Consider the following 23,174-nt stretch of genomic DNA (forward strand, 5'->3'; position numbering starts at 1 on the left):
CCCTTCCCACTCCTACTGAGCAACCCACCAAGGTTGGGCCTGTGGTGGCACTATACAGCTCCCTGCCCCCTCACAACCACCCCTGCCATGACAGGACATTGTGGAAAAATTTTCAGCACAGCACTCGTATCAATGCCCAATGGACTGTTGCCGCCTCACCTGCTGCTCTCCTGATGTGTAGGACGTAGCCAATGATCTCCTTGGTGTTCTGCAGAGGCTCACTCCACAGCACTTGGATGGTGGTGGCCGAGACGGTCGTGGCTCTCACCTTCTGGGGCGGGCCGGGCAGCCCGTCGGCCCACAGCACCGTCAGCCTGGCGCTGGCTTGGGTGGAGCCAGCACTGTTCTCCGCAATGCACTGGTAGATGGCCTCGTCCGCCTGGCCAATGCTGTAGATCGTCAGCGTGCTGTGGGGAAACCCAGCAAGGCCATCGGGATTAGCGCTTTCCAGCAACGAACCTAGAAATCCCCCAGCCCTTTCTCCCTCCCTCCCTCCTTTGGCCAGCCATATCTAGGTTAATCCTGATGTGTCTGAAGAGGATGTAATGAAAGGCTAAGGCTGCTTAGTGGGAATTTCACTACAGCTCCTCCCTCTTTTGGCTTTGGCAGGACTGGAGAAAATGTAGAGGATTGTTGCCTGAGATGGAAACCTGCAACCCAGTCGGGAAGTACCATATGGATTATGTTAAAGGCCAGGGGGAGGGGGGAATGAGGAGGTGATATTGGTGGTGGCATTATCCAGCTCTGATAATCACACGGCTCAGCTCTGCCTTGCATTAAAGAGACTAGAGCCACAAGCATTTAAAATCTCAGCGGGAAAGGGCAGATTCCCAGAGGAAAAATAGGAAAGTGGCCATTCATATGATTGTGTTTTGCACCTGGTGGATGTGCCTACAGTGCAGCAGAGTACACATGCAGCATACATATGCACAGCGAGATACCATGACATCTGCATCAGGCATGTCTTCCTATATACATAGAAATGGAAGGCTGTCGTCCCACAGCCCCCGTTGGAGGATTTCTAGTGCTGCATAGCAATCCTGGATTTGAATGAAGAGAAACCCGAAAGGTCAAGAAAAGCAAGCTCAGTAGTTGCATGGGGTGAGAAGGGGAAGCTGTGGGAGGAATGGGGGGGTGGCAAGCAGAGCAAGCAGGGACACAGCCCCTAATATACACATAAAAGTACATATACAGTCAATTCAGATGTTGCATCACGTGTGCATTGAGGCAGGTAGGCCCCCCCCCAATTTAAAAATCATGATCACAGTATTACATTTGTATCCCACTTTTCCTCCAAGGTGCTCAAAGTGGCACGCATGGCTTTCCTTTGTGTTCCTAAGTGTGCAAAACACTTCACGTACATTGCCTCAACAACCTTTACAGCAAGGGTGAGAACATTAGGCTCACCAATATATTGCTTCCAGCTCACAGCATTCTTCCATAGTGGATCCTAGCTCACATCAACCTCAGCAGCCAGCATGGCCAATGGCTTGAGACAATGGGAGATGGAGAACAACATCTGGAGCAACATCTGGAGGCCCACAGATTCTCCCCCCCCCCACTGTACAGGGGTTCCCCATTGGGGTTCATGTAACCCACCTGGAGGGGGGAGGGTCTGTGGAACTATTCACATAATAGAAACTACCATAGAAATATCAAAACTTTCAAAAGCAGAGGGATCCTTGGCTTGGATTTGAAAAAGAGGAGGTCCGAAGTACGTAGCTAATTGGGAACCATTGCACTGAAGTCTAGAGACAGCAGTGGAAAGAGTCCAGTGATCAGGAGGCAGGTTCATGGCTGGCCTGGGGTTGGAAGTGGAAGCTTTCAGCTCATCACTTGTGCTCTCAAACACTCCATTACCTGAGCTGGCTGAGGGGAACTGCCTGCTTTGCAACTGCTTCCATCCCAGTGGGAGGAATAATTAAACCAAGCTTCACAAAAATCAGCACCACACTTGACTATTGATGAAAGCCTGAACAAGACTATGCCCTCCTTGCCAGCCATTGCATGTTTAAAAACACATTTTCCACTTTCAGGCATGGGAAGAGTGGGCCAGTCAACAACCGCTCTGCTTTTTTGCAAGCTCTGACATGCTTGCTTTGAAAAAATCAGGCTCAGAACAAAGAGCTTCGAACAACTGTGATCAAACGCTTTGCAAGAAATCACAAGCGACCTTCCAATACTTGATCTCCCAAAGGTCTCCGAGCCCCTTTATCCACACCGTGCCGTTCCCTATATTCTGATTGCAAGGAGCAGGCAGATTCTGAAGCTAGAATTAAATGGTGCTGAGCTTGCTCAGACCCCAGTGTGGCAGCTCAAGGAAAGCTGCACCTTTAAATTTGCTCAATCTACTCACGTCACAGCGTAATTGCTACTGGATTAAAATGAGCATACTTAGAATCATAGAATCACAAAACTGTAGAGTTGGAAGGGACCTCGTGGGTCATCTAGCCCAACCCCCTGCAATGCGGGAACCTTTTTGCCCAATGTGAAATTAAGGGTCTCATGCTCTATGAACTGAGCTATCCCACAGGGGAAGCTGCCTTATACTGAGTCTGGCCCTCAGAACATCTGGCTCAGTATGGTCTACACCGACTGGCAGCAGCTCCCCAGGGTTTCGGGCAAATAACTGTTCCCTAGCCCTATCTAGAGATGCTAGGAATTGAACCTGGCACCTTCTGCATGCCAAGCAGATGTTCTCCCACTGATCTGGCACTGCCCATGCCCCTTTGCAGCCATTTCCTGGCTACACACTGTAGGATGAAAAGAGGCAATTTGTCCCCACAAATGCTTCCTTGTCACTGGGGCCAAAATTTGGACCTTTCTGCCTGCTGGTCCATTCTCTCCTGCTCTGCAAATGCCCAGAAACACAATGACCGACGAACAGATGCTTATTCTACCCCCCCTCCCATGTGCCAAGAGTCCATGTTTCCTTGGAAACGTTAGCAAGAGGTTTGGCTGATGGGGGTGATTTCGGTGGACTGGCCATAAGCTCTCCCCGTTGCCGCAGATTCAACATATCTGATTAAGTTGCCAAGACAAGAAGGAAAGAAAGGTCATCAGAGGCTGAGGGATGAGGTTGGGGACAGGAGGTCCCTAAGCCTCTTCTTCACTCAGGGACAGATGGAGGGATGGAGGAATCTGTCAATTTCAGTTTCTCTAATCTTACATTTGGTTCTCTGCATGTTCATATCAGTTTGCGCATATATATAATCTGCAGAAAAATCCATCTGCATTTTAGTGAGAAGTTCTCCTAAAATACATACTTTGGCAACACAACTTCCTCCAAATGTAATTCATTTCTGAATATTATTTTCACTAATATATGCATGTTTGTGCATTTTACCTTAGAATTCAAGTGTGTTTTTATGCACATTACTTGGCAAGAGAACATCACTCCAAAAGTCGGAGTATGGCTATGTTTCGGTTTGCATATTGTTTGGAGAAGAGGGAGTTAGGTAAAGGTAAAGGTAAAGAGACCCCTGACCATTAGGTCCAGTCGCGACTGACTCTGGGGTTGCGGCGCTCATCTCGCTTTACTGGCCGAGGGAGCCGGCGTACAGCTTCCAGGTCATGTGGCCAGCATGACTAAGCCGCTTCTGGCGAACCAAAGCAGTGCACAGCATTCCTGCCATTTATCTACTTGCACTTTGACGTGCTTTCGAACTGCTAGGTTGGCAGGAGCTGGGACCGAGCAACGGGAACTCACCCCATCGCGGGGATTCGAACCGCCGACCTTCTGATCGGCAAGCCCTAGGCTCTGTGGTTTAACCCACAGCGCACCCACGTCCCCCAAAGAAAAAAAGTTAGGTAGGTTCACCTTTAAATGCACTGATGTCACCAAAAGCCCTCGAGGGGGTGGGGCAGGGCTGCCAAGGAGTGCAGCCTAAGACAGTTGTGAGTGGCAGATGTAGAGGTCTGGAGGGTTGTATATGGGGAGGCACCCTAACTCAGCTTCCATTGGGAGTGTCCTGTGAGCAGAGTTCTGCTTGTGGAATGCTACTTCAGAACGGGGGTGGGCATTTTCATTTATCTCTCTTCCTCCCTGCATTCCTTTTGCCCCTCAAAAACCTGCTCTGGAGAGCAGGGCTGTATCCAACACAGCTCTAAGTTAAAGTCACTAAGGAGAATCCTTGTTCTGCTAGCGAAATGTTTTGTGCCTGTGGAACATGGCTGCACAAACCATAAGCAGGTTTCAGGGGGCTGCGTAACAGAAATGCACCACCAGCTGCACTCTAAGTTTCCGTTCAAGAGGAAGGGAGCTCTCAAGTGCAATTCCTGCAACACTAGGAGACCAAATCCTCACAAATGTGGAACGAACACTGTGTGGCACTTGTAAAATTGCAAGCTGCGGTAGAACAGGCACAAATAATATGAGCGTTTGGAAGAGACGGGCAGGCAGGGCAGGGCTCCAAAAAAGAGAGAAAAGAGCGGGGTATCACCTTCGTCCCAAGGGCGCCCCCTAAAGGGCTTCCCAGACACAAGAAGCACTGCAAGAAATTTGCCATTTCCATGCGGGGGTCACTCCCCTCCCCCACATCAACAACAAACGTTAATTCTCTTTTGTGGGGAGGTGCAGAAGGCCTAAGGGGGAGGGGATGGAATCACAGACATTACGCCAAGCCTTTTTGCAAATCAGTCAGGTTCTAATTTATGCTCAGGCACCATCTGGCGTGTGTGTGAAACTGTCTCCATGTAAAGACGACCAGCCTTCATGTTTGGGGTGGGGGGGTTGCTAGGTGTGACAGACATGATAGAGCAAAGAGGTGCCCTGAGGCTGTCAAGGAGGGGGGGCAGCCTCCTCTGTCATTGTCAGCTGTCACCCCACCCCAACAAAGGAAATGTTGCTGCTTAAAAAGCAGCTTCACACATTATGAAGAAACAGAAGCAGAGGAGAGCACGGAAGAGCTGAAACTCAGTGCAATTGCACAATCTGAAACCACAAGAAAGATGCTTCAAAACCGCTTTGGGTGTCCAGTTTCGAGTACCAAGAAAGCCATAAGTGAGTGGCGAGGAAATTCTGATCCAGTGTCCAAATGTGGCCCTCCATATCTTTCTATCAGGCCCTCGGGGCTCTTCACAAGCCATGCCCCCACCAGGCCTGCTGCTCTGTGGAAGAACCAGCTACTGCCTCCTCCATCTGGGCCAGGGAGGAAAGGAAGGCTTGATGCTGGTTGATGCATTTTTCACACAGAGGAGAGGGAGATTTCCCTTTGCTACAGCTATCCAAAATGAGTAATTGCTCCCCTTTGAAGCAAAGCCCATCACTCTGGGACATCTGCTCTCTCGAAGAGCCGGGCAGGTAGTGGCATTCACAGCCTGCCTGTACTGAAGACACATTCAGGGAGCCGCCGTGATGTCAATCAAACCTTTGCACAATGACTCTGACAGGCAGGGACCAAAGAGGGAGAGGAGGCTTTTGGAGATTCACACTTGGCTCCACGAAGGTGGGGGCCGCAGCCCCAAGAGAGAGAATGGAGGGGGGGGGAGAGAACGGGTGTCTCCAGCCATTCAAAGAGAGCTCTATTCACAAGCTGTCGCTTCAGCCCGCAGGCAATCAAGATGACTGATCTCATCAAAGGTCAGCGGACCAGAGATGAACTTTCGGAGGCACCGCAAGGGAGAGGAAGCCAAGGAAAGAATGCAGAAGGACACGGGTTCAGCAGCACAACCGAGGAAGCAAACAGGCCCACCTGCCAAGCTGTGAAAAACACAGGGGGCCACGGACAGAGAGGAAGGGTGCCCCAGAAGGTGCGGTCCAACTGGCTCATGCTAGCGAGCCAAGTTTCATGCCGAAAGGGCAGCCTAGCGGGTTGAAGATGGGGCTGTGCGTACGCTGCATGAAATGAAAAAAAGAAATCCTATCCCTTCGGGGAAAGCTGCATATATTATGCAAATCTTGCAAATCAGCTCGATCCCCAGATTTTGCATAACTATGCCACCTTTGCTACTTTGCATAATTTATTCTAGTTTTGCTTGTCATGGAAGGAGGGCGGGAGCTGCAGAGGGCACTGAGGCCCCACCGTCACCCCCCACCCCCCAGGAAATCTCACCCAGCTTCTTCTCCCTGCTCCAGCACCTGAATACTCGCCATGTCTTTCCAAGTCTCTCTTTGCAACCAGAAGAGCTAGAAACTTTCCCACTGTAAAAAGCAAAAGCCAAGATTCTGAGGAAGCTGGATCCTGTTACTTCTTCTTCTGTCAAACCTCTCTTTACTATTATTACTACTACTACTATTATTATTATTATTATTATTATTATTATTATTATTATTATTATTATTATTATTTGACCTTACAGGATCTGAGGGTGACTTGATGCATATAAGGAATCCTTCACTGGTTATGGCAAGCAGTGGCATAAAAAGAAGAAGAAGAAGATTTGTGTGGCTGAAGTCCCCCTAGGAAATGTTCAGTGTGGTGTAGTTAGGAGCGATAGACTCGTAATCTGGTGAACCGGGTTCGGGTCTTTGCTCCTCCACATGCAGCTGCTGGGTGACCTTGGGCCAGTCGCACTTCTCTGAAGTCTCTCAGCCCCACTTACCTCACAGAGTGTTTGTTGTGGGGGAGGAAGGGAAAGGAGAATGTTAGCCGCTTTGAGACTCCTTCAGGTAGTGATAAAGCGGGATATCAAATCCAAACTCTTCTTCTTCTTCTTCATTGCCATGCCTGGCAGAGCCACGATGCCATAGGTTGTACCCAATGCTAATCCTACTCTTGCTTTGCAAGGGGTTGGACTAGATGACCCTTTGCGCCCTTTTCCACCTAAAGTCAGGGGAACCAGCTTGGTGTCCTCCAGGGGTTGCTAAACTCCCATCATTGCTGTCCACTGGCCAAGCTGGCTGTGACTGATGGCATTTTGGGTCCAGTAGTATCTGGAAGGCTAGTGACTGCCCACCCTTTGATTACAGCAGCATGGACCATGATGGCTAAAGCAGCAAGATATAATATGGTGCCCTCCAGGTGTTGATGGACGACAACTTCCATCAGGTGTGTTGCCTCTGGTGCTGAGTGATCTCAAAGAAAGACATTCAAGAAGCGACCAGTGAACATTACGATGACTGGGGAAGCAGAGAGTTAATAGAGGGGAGGTGGGGATGGGGAAGAGTTGTTCATAAGATGCTAGTTTATGGAGGAGAGCAAGTCCTTGGCCAGGGCTCAGCGTTGCTTTTTGGCAGAATTAATAAATAATACCCACTTAATTACCATTTTGTAAATACAAGGAACACACACACACACAAATCAATATCAGGAGTTATCTTTGCATCGAGATGGTTGGCCTTTGCTACATGCCGTTGTGGTAAATGCATCTTGGCGATATAGACCCTTTAAGATAATTTATTTCTTCCCTGCAGATGACTCACCACTGCTGCTCCAAGCAGACACACACGGCCCTTGATGTGCACAGAGCAGGCCAAAATAAAGCAATGCACCTTCGTTCTGTTACATTTTCTCACCTCACACCCCATACAAGCTCACGGCCATGCTGGCTGAAGCTGGTGGGAGTTGTTATCTGCAACTCTGGCAAGTTAACACATTGCAGAAGGCTGCTCTGAACCTCTTGTCCAAAAAAACCCCCAACAAACTTCCCCCATCATCCTTGGTCAATGGGCTTGCTGTCTAGGGCACTGGAGAGGCCAACTACAATTGGAAGTCTGTAGGCTTCCTTGTTCTTTCTCTCATGGAGAAACCCTCCCTTTCCCCCAGGTCAGGAAGGCTGGAGTTTGGGAGTGAGATGGTGCTCAGAATTACATAGAAGCTGGGAGCTTCCTGGCTCACATGAGAGCACTGTTGCACTCAAGGTTCTGGTTGTGGATTTCCCATTGGGCCATCTGGTTGGCCATTGTGGGAAAGGGGTTCTGGACTGGGTAGGCTTACAATATGTCATTCATGTGGGCTCTCCTTAAGTTCTTATAGCAATTATGGGGAAAGCTCCAGTTAGAATTTTGGGAAGCGTCCACGGAAAAGGAAAGCCATTGCCTGTGACCCAACACTTTTCATTTAGCTTTATTTTCTTCTATTTGCTATCCAACAAGTGAGGAGGAGATCATTTAGATAATACTGCCAATTAATTAGTAAACAGTTCAATCTGGGGTAGATTACTTCCCCCCAATTTTCATTGCTCTTTCCCCTGCCCTCTTCTAATCAACAAAAAAAGGGGGGGAATCCTTCAGGGGCATTCAGTCTTTTTATTACTATATGATGAGTTTTAATCCAATGAAATTTTCAGTAGGGGAAAGCATGTAATCTAATTAAGAGACTCAGGCTGCAGTTTAGCTGGACTCATTAACTGCAAGATAAGAGATCCCATCATTACAGAGACAAATACCCCCCCCCCAAGTGCACATCCGAAGGCCACTATGCAAACTGATTCTGCTTGGAACGAATGGGGCTATACCGTTTAGTCATGCACACAAGCATGAAACAAAGGGATTTGGAGGAGAGAGAGATTGAGAGAGGAAGGGGAGAGAAAGGATGAGGAAAGCATCCCAGGAAACCTGGCTTCTTTCTGCAACTCCTCCTTTCCAATAACATCCAGCACCTCAAAAATAGTTGAAAAGGACTTCTCGGCATCATGGGTTTGGGAATCATGGAGGTATTGGTTGTAGGAAACTTACCCCTAGTATTAAAAAAAGGTAAAGGTAAAGGACCCCTGGACGGTTAAGTCCAGTCAAAAGTGACTATGGGGTTGTGGCATTCATCTCACTTTCAGGCCGAGGGAGTCAGCTTTTGTCTGCAGACAGCTTTCCGGGTCATGTGGCCAGCATGACTAAACCTCTTCTGGTGCAATGGAACACCGTGGCGGAAACCAGAGCGCATGGAAACGCCGTTTACCTTCCCGCCGCAGCGGTACCTATTTATCTACTTGCACTGGCGTGCTTTTGAACTGCTAAGTTAGCAGGAGCTGGGACAGAGCAACAGGAGCTCACTCCATCATGGGGATTCGAACCGCCGACCTTCTGATCGACAAGCCCAAGAGGCTCATTGGTTTAGACCACAGTGCCACCCGCATCCACTTGGTTCATCTAGGCCCTTTTTGGTATGGAGAAAGTGGGTAGAGGGAAGGTTTGCTCCCTTTCTCATAACGCTCAACCTCTCTCATAGCTCTCAGACTTGGGGACATCCAATGAAGCTGAATGATGGAGGATTCTGGACAAATCAAAAGGAAGTCCTTCTTTAGGCCGCACATAGCTAAACAATGGAGCTTGTTCCCACAGGAGGCAATGGTGGCCACCAACATGGATGGCTTTAAAAGAGGAGTGGACAAATTGTGAAAACAGGATGCTGGACTAGATGGGCCTGATCCAGCAGACTCCTCCTATTTTCTTATGCCAGTCATTTTCAAATTGCATTCTGCAAAACCAAAGTGTTTCTTGGAAATATATTTAAGGCGCTCCTCCATGAAAAGATAATGCTTATGTATTGCAACAACTCAATCCCGCAAAGGACTGCTGGGTGTTTTCCAGGGTGTTTTCTCAGTTCACCACAGGGTGGTGATGGGAGGGGGTTACAATAGACCTATAAGCTCTTCTTGAATAGACATGGGGCCCTACAACGTGCTCCAGCACTGTCTGAAAGAAACAGAACTTTGTCATGCTGCACAGTGATTAAGGTGTCAAGAACAGGAGTGGACAGACTTGGGTTCAAATTCTAGCTCATCCATGGAAGAGAGGGCAGAAGTCCCATTGCGCTAGCAGGACTTGCTACGTTGGCTCCCATGAATCATTACACCTGAGTCATTTACAAGGCTGATCGCCAAAGAATTGATGCTTTTGAATTATGGTGCTTGAGGAGACTCTTGAGAGTCCCATGGACTGCAAGAAGATCAAACTTATCCGTTCTTAAGGAAATCAGTCCTGAGTGCTCACTGAAAGGACAGATCCTGAAGCTGAGGCTCCAATACTTTGGCCACCTCACGAGAAGAGAAGACTCCCTGGAAAAGACCCTGATGTTGGGAAAGATTGAGGGCACAAGGAGAAGGGGATGACAGAGGACGAGATGGTTGGATAGTGTTCTTGAAGCTACAAACATGAGTTTGACCAAACTGCGGGAGGCAGTGGAAGACAGAATGCCTGGCGTGCTCTGGTCCATGGGGTCACAAAAAGTTGGACTCAACTAAATGACTAAACAACAACCACAAATACTAGCATGAGCACCTTGACTTGGACTCAGAAATAAACTGGCAACCAATTTTTCTGTCATCTCTTTCTCTGCAGCATGCACCTGCAAGGAGTTGCATTACAAAAAAAACCTGGAGGGTACCAGTTTGGGGGAAATTGCATCAACCTATGCTGGAAGCTGCAATGAGTGGCATTGGTTTTTGCAGAAGCGTTTTCCAACAGGGGTTTAACGGTTTGCTTCCCAACTGCGGGTCAAATTGACCTCCCTTCCCTGCACTTTGAGGTAATAAGTGTCCTTGTGACTGACTTCCTCTGAATCCGGGCCTCTTATCTCGCCAGGGAAAGCAAAAAAAAGACCAAAGAACCACATTTTCATGCCGTAGTACAGAGTGATATTTGTGTGGTGGAAATAGCAGGCCTGGGTGAGCCTAGTGTGAAAATTACTGGTCAGTGGGTTTCGGTTTCTATGGAAATAACAGGCAACAATACAGAGAGAAATAACAGAGCTGGAGGGATAAACCCTGTAGCTTCATATAATCTCCTTAACGTGATATAACAGTGTTAAGCATATTAACAGATGTGTATGAGCTTCAAGAAAATAATAATAATAATTGTTGTCATGATCCAAAGCTCCTCCGGTGTCTTGTTGGGCCTACAAGCATGTGGAGAGTCCTCTGAGGTACAGAAGACATTGACTGAAAACATACGTTCTGCCAGCCATATGATGAAATGCTACTAAATTAAAGGGGTTCTGAGCACGTAGAGAGTGCCTACCCTGTACCCACAAGGGTTATCACAGCCAGCCCTTACACTCCTGGGTTTGCTGCTAGGGGTGAGGCAGACTGAACTTTAAGGCCAGAAAACGGGTTTCGGGTAGGTAGCAAAGCTTAATAATAATAATAATAATAATAATAATAATAATAATAATAATAATAATAATAGGTCTATTAAAAACATACAGATAATAACAAAACAGCACAACAGCAGCCCTTTCTTTAAAAGTAGTCAGTTCCCAGAAGCCTGTTGGAAGAAGGAGGTATTCACCCGTTCCCTAGGACGAGGACCCTTGTACTAGCAGACAGAGAACACTGGACTCGGCCCATTCAGTCTGCTTGGCGTTCCCTACCCAGAGAATCTTAAGATCTACACATAAGTGATTTACCTGTTGTTGTTCTTTAGCTTAATGTGGTCCGTAGGTTCTAAAATCTGCCCGTTCTTCAGCCACGTTATCTGCGGAGGAGGTTCCCCCTGTGCCAAGCAGGTAAAGATGGCAGTGGTCCCCACGGGCCTGGAAATAGACTGCGGGTGCTGTACAAATTCTGCAGGAGCTGCAAAGACAAAGGAAAATATGAGCTCCATTTCTATCATCTATCTATATATCATCTATCTATCATCTATCTATCAACTATCTATCTATCTATCTATCTATCTATCATCTATCTATCTATCATCTATCTATCTATCTGTCTATCATCTGTCTATCTATATCATCTATCTATCTATCTATCTAGGGGTGGGGGAGGCAGAAAACTAAGCTTATTGCAGAGGTGAATGTTTTCCTGTGCTGCACCCAGATAAATGAATGGGAGCTGCTGGAACTGGCATCATCATGATGCCCAGAGAGATGCCAGGGCCTAAGTGCCCTGGGAGGTGCCTGTATTGGCCTCCCTCTACGAAGACCATTGTGCCTTCAAATACACATGCATAGAAAGTTGCATAAAGAGCTAGAGGGTTATATAGTTGGACTGACACAGCATGATTTCCAGCCAGTCTTGGCTCTGCCACCAATGACCTGGAGCACTCAGTGGGGAAATAGACAGTGGCCACACACACAAAAACAGTGTGTGCTTCTGATGGCTGATTTTGAGAAGCGTTCCCCTTTTTCTTTATTTCATTTTCACCATTTGTGGGAAAGCATTATATGAACAAGATTACCAATGAATGAATGGCATGATCTGGAAAGGAATGCCCAGTACTGTAATCCCCAGAGCAGAAGGAAGTGAATTTAGAACCAGCACCATCCCTCCTATTAACTTAGGCAGGGAGTGATGTAGTGGGTCCAGCTAGTGGTGTGCAGAAAAGGGAATTTCAGCAGGTAGAGTTAGTTGTGCAAAGTACACCTCTCAAAAAAACAACAACAACCCCTTCTTCTACCCAGCTACTAAAGGCTCAGGAGGCTTGCCTTCTTTTACATTTGGCCTCCCTAGAGGGCTCACAGCACTGTAGACAAAAAGGGGCAACTGGGAAACAAGAGGAAGGTATCAGCATACTTGTGGAGGACCAGCATTTCTGTCCACCCCCCTCTGCTTCAGTCAGAGGATGCTGGTGCCCATCTGGATATTCACCAGCCTGTCCGGTCTCTTATGACACCAAATGGCTAATTGGAAACAAGAGAAAGGATGGGTGGCTGGGAGGGATCGCTGTTTCTTTGCAATCTGTTCTTCTTTCTCCCTGCCTCAAAAAGAAACACCCTCTTCATTTTGTCGTTGTATGTCTTAAGTTGTTAACCATTCTCCTATACGGAGCTTGTTCATTTGCGACAAGGGATGAAAATGAGACTCCCAACATCTGAGGTCAGAGAACCGAGAGGAATATAGGAAACTTGTCTGCTGCAGGGATCAAAGGAAGGAGATCAAAAGGACTCTCTGAGAGGGTCAGAGAAGGGAGACAGAAGAAGCTGGTTTAACATTTAGTACAGGGAGATGTTCCTGTCCTCCTGCCCCCAACTGAACTTGATTATAATACCACTGTGTTAAGTTGGCTTAAAAGATAATGATTGCTGGGAATAAATAAGTATTTCGAAGGTGCTTTAACAATCAAACCTTCTTCCCTGGGAACTCTGGACACTGTAGCTCTGAGTGGGCAATAGAGGATTCCAAACCACTCTCAGCACCCTTGGCAAACTACATCTCCCAGGATTCTTTGCAGAGAGCCATGACCGCTTAAAGTGGTATCATAGCACTTCAAATGTATGGTATAAAAAAGGTAAAGGGACCCCTGACCTTAGGTCCAGTCGTGACTGCCTCTGGGGTTGCTTTATTGGCCGAGCGTACAGCTTCCAGGTCATGTGGCCAGCATCACTAAGCCGCTTCTGGCGAACCAAAGCAGCACACGGAAACGCCGTTTACCTTCCCGCCGGAGCGGTACCTATTTATCTACTTGCACTTTGATGTGCTTTCGAACTGCTAGGTTGGCCAGAAAATGTATGGTATAGATGTGGCCTTAGTTGGATGGGCAAGATTCAAGTGGAATGAATGAATGAATGAATGAATGAATGAATGAATGAATGAATGAATGAACTCCTTTGCCAGGCTAGTTCTATGCTACTGTCAAAAGAACAGTTCTTTATACTTTAGGAAAGAATGCCAACTTTGCAAAGGGAGCACCTAAGCTTACTGAAAGTGTAGAAGGAGTCTGTTATCATCTGATGTAAGGAAGAGAATGAGTGGATCACAATAAGTAGCTAACAACTGGAATGAGAGATTTTCTGTGGGTACAGAAAGCAGCAGCTACTGCAACAAGAACAGGGGAGGGATTCTTTGTTTGAGACCCCCAGCCCTTCATGGGAACATGGAAGTATGTGCCACACGTAGCTCAGTACTGCCCACACTGACTGGCAGTGACTCTCTGAGGCTTTTCAGGTAGGGGATATTTCAAGCCTTAACTGGAGATGCTAGGAATTGAACCTGAGACCTCCTGCATGCAAGGCCCTTCTCCCCTTTCCTTCCTCACTCTCTCCCACTTCTCTGCAATCCTGAGGCTTTTGCATTACACCAGCAGCTTCTGGATATGTTCCAGACACTCCCTGATTTACTGCTCCAAACCTTCAACCAGCCCACTTGCAGCATAAGTTATTAACAAGCATTTTGTTTAACACCTTTTGCTTTCAGGATGTCGTTTGTGTCTACCTGAGAACGTAGTGTGTGAGCTGATGAAAGCCAGCAGATGGATATGCCCCAGACCCTGTGGTGCCTTCAAATCAGCAGCCCACTCACTGCTGCAAAAATAAATTATTCTGAGTGTCTGGGAAAGGGTGAAGGAGGAGGAGGAGGACACCCTAACATCAAGGCTGCTGAACGGGTCGTCCTCTGTCAGCAGCAGCCGTTCCTCCTCCTCCTCACACTCTGCTTCTTTCGTTGCATAATGGTTCCTCCAGCCCAACTGCTTTGAGAGCTGTGTTGCAGACAGAGGATGGCCGACCTTTCACTCACCTGGTCAACTGCAATGAGTAAGACTGCAGCTGCACACACACACAAACACATGCCTTCCCTCAAAGGCTCTTGGGAACTGTAGTTATCACAGACCCACAATTCCCAGCTCCTCAACAAACTACAGTTCCCAGGATTCTTTACGGGAAGCCATGTGCTTTAAATGTATGGTGTAAATGCAGCATAACTCTCCAAGGGATGTGGGGAGCTGCCTCATATTATGTCAACGCATGCAAGCTCAGACTTGTCTACATAGGGGATGAGGAACTTCAGGCCCGGGGACTGGATGTACCCTCCAAGGCTCTCTATCTCTGTTTTGTACCCTCTCCTTGAGTGTCTTTGCCTGGCTGGAATTTTGTCCTAGAATTTTTGTAATGCCTCACCCTTCCCTAGATGGGAGGATAGAGAGCAGCTTTCAAAGAGGATTAGACAAAGCCAATCAATGGCTACTAGCCACAATGGCTAGGTTTACCTCTACTTCAGAGGCAACGCGCAGGTGGACAGAGTGCTGTTGCACCCATTTCCAACTTGTGAGCTTCCCACAGGCATCTGGTCTGCAGCAGCGTGATCAGGATGCTGGCTTAGATGGGCCATTGGCCAGATACACCAGGCCTGTTCGTAGAGGTGTATGCAAATATGAATGGAAACCAGCCTACCATACATAGCTGAAATTGACAGGAATTGCTCCATCCAATTTTGGCTCTGGCCCCACCCACTGCTGGCATGTGGGGTCCAGAAGGTTGCCCAGGTGGAAATGCAGCCCTCGGGTCAAATTGTTTTTGTTTACTTCTATATGGGGTTCCAGCATCTCTCAGGTAGGTGCCATTGCTCTGATAAGAGAACTATGGGAGGCATTCATGGTGAGTTCCAGCACCTCTTTTCCTAGAAAAATAGAACTGCTTATATATTAAATTTGTATCCTGCTCTTCCTCCCAAGGGAATTTGGTTCAACAGTGGATCTACAGTGGCAGCATCTCTCCTGGCTTTTAGAGAAGGGGTGTTCCCAGACCTGCCAGGCCTTCTGCACATGTCATGTGCTCTCTGTTTGTTCCTATGTTTGTTTTCTTTCTAGGCCGCAACTGACTTGGGGATGGTTGTTTGGAGGAATCATTTGCGAACGGCACAGGATGGCACCAAGTTACTGGAGCCCAAGGAAGGGGGTCTTTCGGGCCAATGGGTCTGGCTATAACGGGGGCTATAACAATGTCGTTTGGAGGCAAGGGTGTTAGCAGAAAGAGATCTCCTTCCCCACTGCCCCAAAGGGGAAAAAACCTCTTGCCTGGCCATCCCTGTGAAAATGGCCAATTAGGCCGCTCAGGTGGGAGAGAGATAATTTGAGATTCAGAGGCTCATCAAACCGAGCGGTTAACGAGGGGAGCTGATGAGAATGCGGGCTGCTGGAAACGGGCTACTTCAAAGGCGAAGCCGAGGGCTTGTAATCAGGGAAAGGATTAACAGCATTCAATTCTGCACTGCCAGCTGTGTTGCTCCCCTTTTCCTCTCCCCATCCCTCCTCAAACCCTGGAAAAGGCATTCTCTGTGCAAAAACTTCACCATGGAGACTGGACGCACAGCAAACATTTGAGAAAGTCCTTTTGGGGCAGCATTGGCCAAGGTCATTAAAAATGGCTTTTCAGGTCCGCAGTTAGGAGGATTTTGCCTTTGGTGGGGGGAGAGAAAAGCCCCCACATTTCCCTGGTGCACAGGCCACACAGCAGAGGGGTTTAGTCACAGGGCTGCAGCTACAGGAGAGCGTGGAACTAAGCTCTCTCACTAAATTTTCAGCTTCATTTTTTTTTCCTTTCCCCAAAACAAAAGGGAAAAATTAAGCTTCTAGCCCCTTTACATAGGCAGAAGGAAGGAGGTAAGGGCAGACAGCATTAAGAATATAAGAAAAGCCCATCTAGTCCAGCCTCCTGTTCTCACAGTGGTCTGTCATAAACCTGCAAGCAGGATTTGAGCACTGTAGCATATACCCCCCGCTGAGGTTTCCAGAAACTGGTATTCAGAAACATTACTGGCTCTAAATGTGGAGGTAAAGAACAGTCATCATGGCCAGTAGCCATTGGTACCTTTCTCATCCATAAATTTGCCTAATCTGAGTTAATCTGAGATTTTGTCCTGAATCTTCCAACATTCGACTCAGCCCCTGACTGAGTTCTAGCGTTATGAGAGAGGGAGAAAACCTTTTCTATCTCTGCTTTCTTCATGCCATGCAAGATTTAAAAAACAAACAAACTGTTATGCCTCATTTGCCTTTTCTTGAACCTAAAAAGTCCCAAATGCTGCAAGCTTTTTTCATAGCGATATCGTTCCCTCACCTCAGTTATTTCGGTTGTCCTTTTCTATCCAATTGCTCTGCAGAACATCAACCTCAGTGCTCTCTGGTCAAAGAGAACAGAACAATGCCAGACTGCTGAAGGTATTTGGCCAAGTCAAATCTTGTAGGTTTAAGGGATGGGGCAAGAGACCCAGCACTTGGTCCTGAAATTGCAGTCAGTGCCGAACGCTGCAACACGATTGCTGACAAAAGTGAGGTCCTGTCAGCGTGTTAGACTTCTGTTCAGAGAGTTGCACTGGCCACTGATTTGTTACTAGGTGTAATTCAAGGTGTTACGCTTAGTATATAACAGCTTGGGAACAGTTTTCATGAAGGATCACCTTGCCCACTTAACTGTTTTGGTCTGTGGAACTGGCATTTTTCAAGTGCCACATAATGTTTGCTCTTGCACTTGCAAGCAAGCAATCTTTCACTTTGGCACCCCGTGAATGTTGGAACTCCCTGCCCATTTACATTGAAGGGAGGCACATTTTCACCACCTGCCACAAACATTTCTTTAAAGCAAGCCTACCCAGACATGTAAATTTGGCACGAATTTTACTGTGTAGTTTTATTTTATAATGTGGGTTTTAAAACTGATTTTATTTCGAAAAATAAATCTTAGGCTAAGGTTTTTTACTGGCTATTTTTATAAGTAATTTTAATTTTGTGCAAAACTACTTAGAGGTTTTGAGGATTAATAAGTGGTACATAAACGATCTTTTCAACAAAACAAAAATAATAAATACATTTAGGCTCCCTCATCACTCCCTTGTTACTATCACCACATTTTCAGCTGCAACCCTGTTTAGGTGATCAGAAGAGGAAATTTCCAGGACACAGTTATACTATTTTAAAAAATGAAAAATCCATTCATGATGAGGAAGCAGACACTGGACATTTCTTCATGTGACCCCAGGAACACTCTTAATTTGAAATGCGCTACTTGTAAAATGTTGCTAATGAAGTATAGGAAGTGAAAGAGACCATTTTTAAAAAACTGAGTGTACATGCTAGTCAATGTCACTCTTCTGTTCTAGCTGAAGGAAATCCAAGGGCACCATTTACACTTTGCTTCACTTGTGAAAACAGCCATTTGGTGTCTTAGCAATTGAGGGATCCTGATCCTGACTGGCTTACCTTGCACCACCAACCTTCCTTGGGCTGTCCGCCTCACCCTCGTGCCAGGCTTATTGGCTGCACACACGTATATCCCAGAATGCTGCACAGTGAGGTCAGAGATCATCAGGTTTCCTGTCCCAAGGACCTGAATTCCTTCAACGCCAATCGGTCGGCCATCTGGGTTGGAGAAACACAAGAGCAAATTGCACCCTGGGTCTGTCTGGTATTTACGGTGCGAAGGAGCCTGGAACTCTCTCTCTCTCTCTCTCGCTTAATCTAGCAAGGCACCATTTTCCCTAGAACAGCCAGGCTCACTCTAAGGGACCAGAAATGGGATGAGGAGATATGCTTCCCTTATGTCAAACCCAAACTCTCTTTCGAGACAGCCCTGAACAGATTTTAGCTTTCAACTTCAGTTGTGTTTTTTTAAAAAATCATTAATAAATTTTATTCGAATGCCACATGAACAACAATAGTGTACATTACGTTATGCTGTTGAGATATGAGAATTACTCATATGTACAAATCTCAGCAAGTATGTAACATTCTTCCTGATTCAAGATAAATAAACAAATATAATAAAGGCACAAACTTAAGTTCCAATAAATACTGTTTAGAGACAGCGTTTGCCAACGATACCAATCTTCAAAGCATCAATGTACTTCAGGCATAAACAGTTTTTCACTTTTTATATACTTCTCCCAAACTTTGCAGTTTTCACAAGGCCATATATTCCTCCTCTTTCCCCAAGAGGAGCGTAAGCCCACGCCACCCCCTTTTGCCCTGCCCCCATTCCACCCCCATTTCTGGCCACTTCCGGATTGCCGCAACCCAGGCATGCACAGTTGCACATCCATTGGACGCACATAAATTGGTCATTGCCTGTATTTTAAAGGTGTAGTCATATGCCCAGGTTTACCGTGACCACTGAATTTGGTCACACTGGATGCTTTTACCTATTATTATAATGATGTGAGGATGAGCGCTTCTATATCTGCCTATTAATACAACATAAAAAAACACAATTTAGAATCATAGAATCATAGAGTTGGAAGAGACCACAAGGGCCATCGAGTCCAACCCCCTGCCAAGCAGGGGGTTGGACTCGATGGCCAATGACTGGTTATATGACTGGTTCTATATACTGGGTTTCATACACCTCTTGGAGATTTTTCTTTCATATTAAACCTATATAAATGTGGTTCCTGGGAGGTTGCCCATGGCAGATTGCACCCCTCAGGCTGGGGAAAAAAGAAGGCCTTTCGCTGAAACCTAACTACTGGTTCCATTTCTATTAAGTTCTTTTTGCAATTCAGAGCATCCTTCAAAAATGTTGTCCATTTAATAATTACAATCTTCCTCTCACAACTTTTGCAGCAGTTCCTTCTCTCAACTTCAGATATATACATCATAATATATGTTTTTTAATGCATTTGTAGAGAAAGAAGGTGTTTCATATTTGTATGGTGCAGTCAAGGTGCCAAAAGGTATTTAAAGCAAGCTGCATTGCCGTGGTCAGGGCAGCAAACCACAACAGAGCACATTGATGTGGCCTTGCGTGTGTGTGTGTGTGTGTGTGTGTGTGTGTGTGTGTGTGTGTGTAAGCTTCTAAGCTTGGCTATGGTTGACAGAGGCAGTGACCCCACTCTGCTCCAGCAGTCCTGGGATCAGCAGGGCCTCCATAGCTCACCAACCAGCCGTGAGGGATTAGAAGCTAGAATCTCATTAACTAGCAGAGAGAGCTTTAGCACTGAAAATGAAAGGGTGAATTCGCTCTCCTATGGAGAGTCAAGGAACATCTGATCCTGCTGGTTCTGAGAAACATGTTTATGCTACGTTTAAGGAACATGGCTTTCCTCAAAGAATCCTGGGAACTGTGGTTTATTAAGGGTGCTCAGAATTGTATGCTTGTGTGAGAGGTAAACTACATTTCCCAGGATTCCGTGGGGGAAGCAACGTGCTTTAAATGTATTACGGGTATGCGGCCTGCATTTCAGGGACATAGAGAAGCGGGTGTGAAGAAACCACAAGAAACAGAAGACAAAAGCATTGCAGAGGGTTGAACTAGATGACCCTCTGGGTCCCTTCCAACGCAACCAGCTTTACACACAAAACTAGCAACTTCTTCCAGCTCACAAGGGTCTTCATCCCCTCAAACCAAATTCCTACCTAGTAGCAACTACAATATGCTGTATGTACCGTATTTTTCATTGTATAAGATGCACCAGACCATAAGACGCACCTAGTTTTTGGTGGAGGAAAACAAGAAAAAAAATATTCTGGATCCCAGAAGCCAGAACAGCAAGAGGGATCTGGCTTCTGGGATAGCCTCTTGCTGTCCTGGCTTATGCGTTAGCCGCAGGCAGCCTCTCCCGGGCAGGGGGATGAAGGCTCCCCCAAGAGCCGTGCTCCCTTTAAAGAGTGTGTGGAGCGTGTGTGTGGCTCTTGGGGGCTTTTCCCCGAGGAGGGAGAAGGGCACTTCTCCCTCCTCAGGGAAAAGCCCCCAAGAGCCGCGCACACGCTCCACACACTCTTTAAAGGGAGCGCTGAGCAGAGCCTCCTGCCTGCATTCACTCCATAAGATGCACACACATTTCCCTTTACTTTTTAGGAGGGGAAAAGTGTGTCTTATAGAGTGAAAAATACGGTAACTTTGCCCGCACTGAAGTAATAGCAAAGCTCTCCTTTCTTGTGTATGGATTCTGACACGAGGGTAACCTCTGGTCACTTACCAAGTCGACTCCAGGAGACGATAGGCCTGGGGTTTCCGGTTGCAATGCATTCCAGGATGGCAGTCTGGTGCACAGTTAAGGTCAGGTTCTCTGGTCCCACGAGAATCATGGGATCCTTGTACACGGGAGAATGAGAACCTGTGCATGGCAGACCAAGCATTAACATGAGACATTCTGAAATCGAGAAGGTGCATCTGTATGTGTATATATACACCTCACTGCTGGGGCAGGTGCTCCGAGTGTAAGGTTTCAGAAGTGCTGTGTCACGTCAAGGCTAGAGCAGAGCCGCAGCTCAGTGGTAAAGGATCTGTTTGCGTGCAGAAGGTCCCAGGTTCGATCCCCAGGTAGGGATGGGAGAGTTCCCTGCCTGAAACCATGGCGTGCTTCTGCTGGTCATTATGGCACAGTACTGAACTAGTTGAGCCAATGGCCTGACTCAATGGCAGGCAGTTCCTAGTGTTCATATGAGAAGGCAGCCATGACCCAAACCTGCCTGCCTTCCCACTCACTGCAGAGGCTGAAATACTGCAGGGAGGAGGTTCTCTTGACCAGGAAAGAGCACAAGGGGCTGACTCCTGGAATTTATACCAGGCTTGGCCAATCAGGAAGCTTCATGCTGCCTGCCAGTCACAGGAGCAGATGCTGCATCAGGCTATCCCCTTCTACAGCTGAAGGGGGCGCTTCCAGGCAACCTGTTCATTGAGCAGGGAAATTAGACAACACTGGCTATTTAATGATTCTGATTTGTTTGTGGGGGAGGTTGCACAACCTTGCATCAAAGCAAGTGTAATTCCACAATTTTCAATGCACTGCCCTGTTGCTTTCCTCGCTGCAAAAAACCTGATAATTTGGGGAAGCAGGTTTGTTGCACAAGACCTCCCAGTCAACTATAATTGGGCAACCTGAATTTGCTGGGATGTGATTCAATCCCACCCTAAAACAGCAATGATCTGGAAGCTGAAACACCCACAACCCCCTAGTTCACTAGGCTTGGCTCCCGTGCGCAGATGTCCACAAGGGTTCCACGGTAAAGCCACAAGGCACGACTCTTTTACAATCTTTTAAAAGAGCCAGTGTGGGATAATAATGGTTAGTGTTGGACTGGGATGTGGGGAGGGCAGGGTTTGAATCCCCACTCAGCCATGAAGCTCAGTGAGTGACTCTGGGCCACTCAACATCCCATCTCTTAGCCTAACCTACCTCATAGGGTTGTTAAGGTGATGAAATGGGAAGGAAGAACCATGTAACCACCTTTTAGATCCTTGGAAGACAAAGGTGGTGTTTAAATGCAATAAGTAAGTAAGTAAGTAAGTAAGTAAGTAAGTAAGTAAGTAAGGGACGCGGGTGGCGCTGTGGGTTAAACCACAGAGCCTAGGACTTGCCGATCAGAAGGTCAGAGATTTGAATCCCCGCAACGGGGTGAGCTCCCATTGCTCGGTCCCTTCTCCTGCCAACCTAGCAGTTCCAAAGCACGTCAAAGTGCAAGTAGATAAATAGGTACCGCTCTGGCGGGAAGGTAAACAGCATTTCCGTGCGCTGCTCTGGTTCGCCAGAAGTGGCTTAGTCATGCTGGCCACATGACCTGGAAGCTGTACGCTGGCTCCCTTGGCCAATAAAGCGAGATGAGCGCCGCAACCCCAGAGTCGGTCACAACTGGACCTAATGGTCAGGGGTCCTCTTTACCTTTATCTTAAGTAAGTAAGTAAGTAAGTAAATAAGTAAATAAATAAGTCTTCCTATGCCCTCTAAATCCTACACTGCATGCTGCCTTATACTGGGTCAGACCAACTAGCTCAGCCCTGACTGATAGCAGCTCTCCAAGGATTCAGGTAAGACTTTTTTCCAACTCCTATCTGGAGACATCAAGGATTGAACCTGGGTCCTTCTGTATGCAAAGCAGATGTTCTATCACTGAGGTAGGTCCCTCTCCCCTGACACCAATTCACTTGCCGCCCTGGACAACTCCCCTTGGGATCACCTTAGCTCTAAGATTAAGCTGTTGGGAGAGCTGCTTGCTTGGTCAGGTTCTGCTCATCACCAAAAAGCAAGCAGTGCCAGCCATGGCCACAAAGGCATGAAAGGAATGCCGCTTTTGCCCAGAGGTCAGCTTTGCCGCAGACCAGAGATGGAAGTTTGACTCATTCCTCCTCCAGGACATGTTGGTAAGCAGGTGTGAACAGCCATTTGCTAAGTGGGTGTCAAGGCTCAAGGGAGGTGGGACTTGATGGGGAAAGCAGCTTTCAAGAGGGTGCCAGAAGGTAATGTGTCCCTTTGGAGAATAGGGCCAGACCAAGGAAGGCCTATTTAGCATCCTGCCAGGCTCAGGACCAAGAGTTGGTCAGGTTGGGCACTAGCCAAGGGTCTTGGGGGTTCAGAAAGAGAGCACATTTGCAAGCCCAACATTCCTGCAAAGGGGGAGAGTCTCATGAGGGAGCATGTCGTGCATCATCTTTAAAAGCTTGGTGGGCAGGATGCAGAAAGTGGTGGGACATTTCCATTGCTTTTGGCCAGTTCTAAATACCCTGTTCTAAATAGTAGGATGCGGGTGGCGCTGTGGGTTAAACCACAGAGCCTAGGACTTGCTCATCAGAAGGTCGGAGGTTCGAATCCCCACGAGGGGGTGAGCGCCCGTTGCTCGGTCCCTCCTCCTGCCAACCTAGCAGTTCCAAAGC

The 23,174-nt window shown here is 47.3% G+C and overlaps 1 protein-coding gene across 1 annotated transcript in view; it reads right to left on the reverse strand.

Annotated features, from left to right (window-relative positions):
- Window positions 1–23,174, reverse strand: part of IGDCC3 (immunoglobulin superfamily DCC subclass member 3) — a 112,637-nt gene that overhangs the window by 12,510 nt on the left and 76,953 nt on the right. Inside the window, exons 5-8 of the mRNA XM_081171117.1 lie at window positions 20,503–20,640; window positions 17,789–17,947; window positions 11,283–11,448; window positions 160–407 (exon numbers count right to left, since the gene is read on the reverse strand). Coding sequence (XP_081027243.1) covers window positions 160–407; window positions 11,283–11,448; window positions 17,789–17,947; window positions 20,503–20,640 — 711 coding nt within the window. The remainder of the gene's footprint in view (window positions 1–159; window positions 408–11,282; window positions 11,449–17,788; window positions 17,948–20,502; window positions 20,641–23,174) is intronic.

This window comes from Podarcis bocagei (genome assembly GCF_964188305.1).
Source record: "Podarcis bocagei genome assembly, chromosome: 14".
Classification (NCBI taxonomy): Eukaryota; Metazoa; Chordata; class Lepidosauria; order Squamata; family Lacertidae; genus Podarcis; species Podarcis bocagei.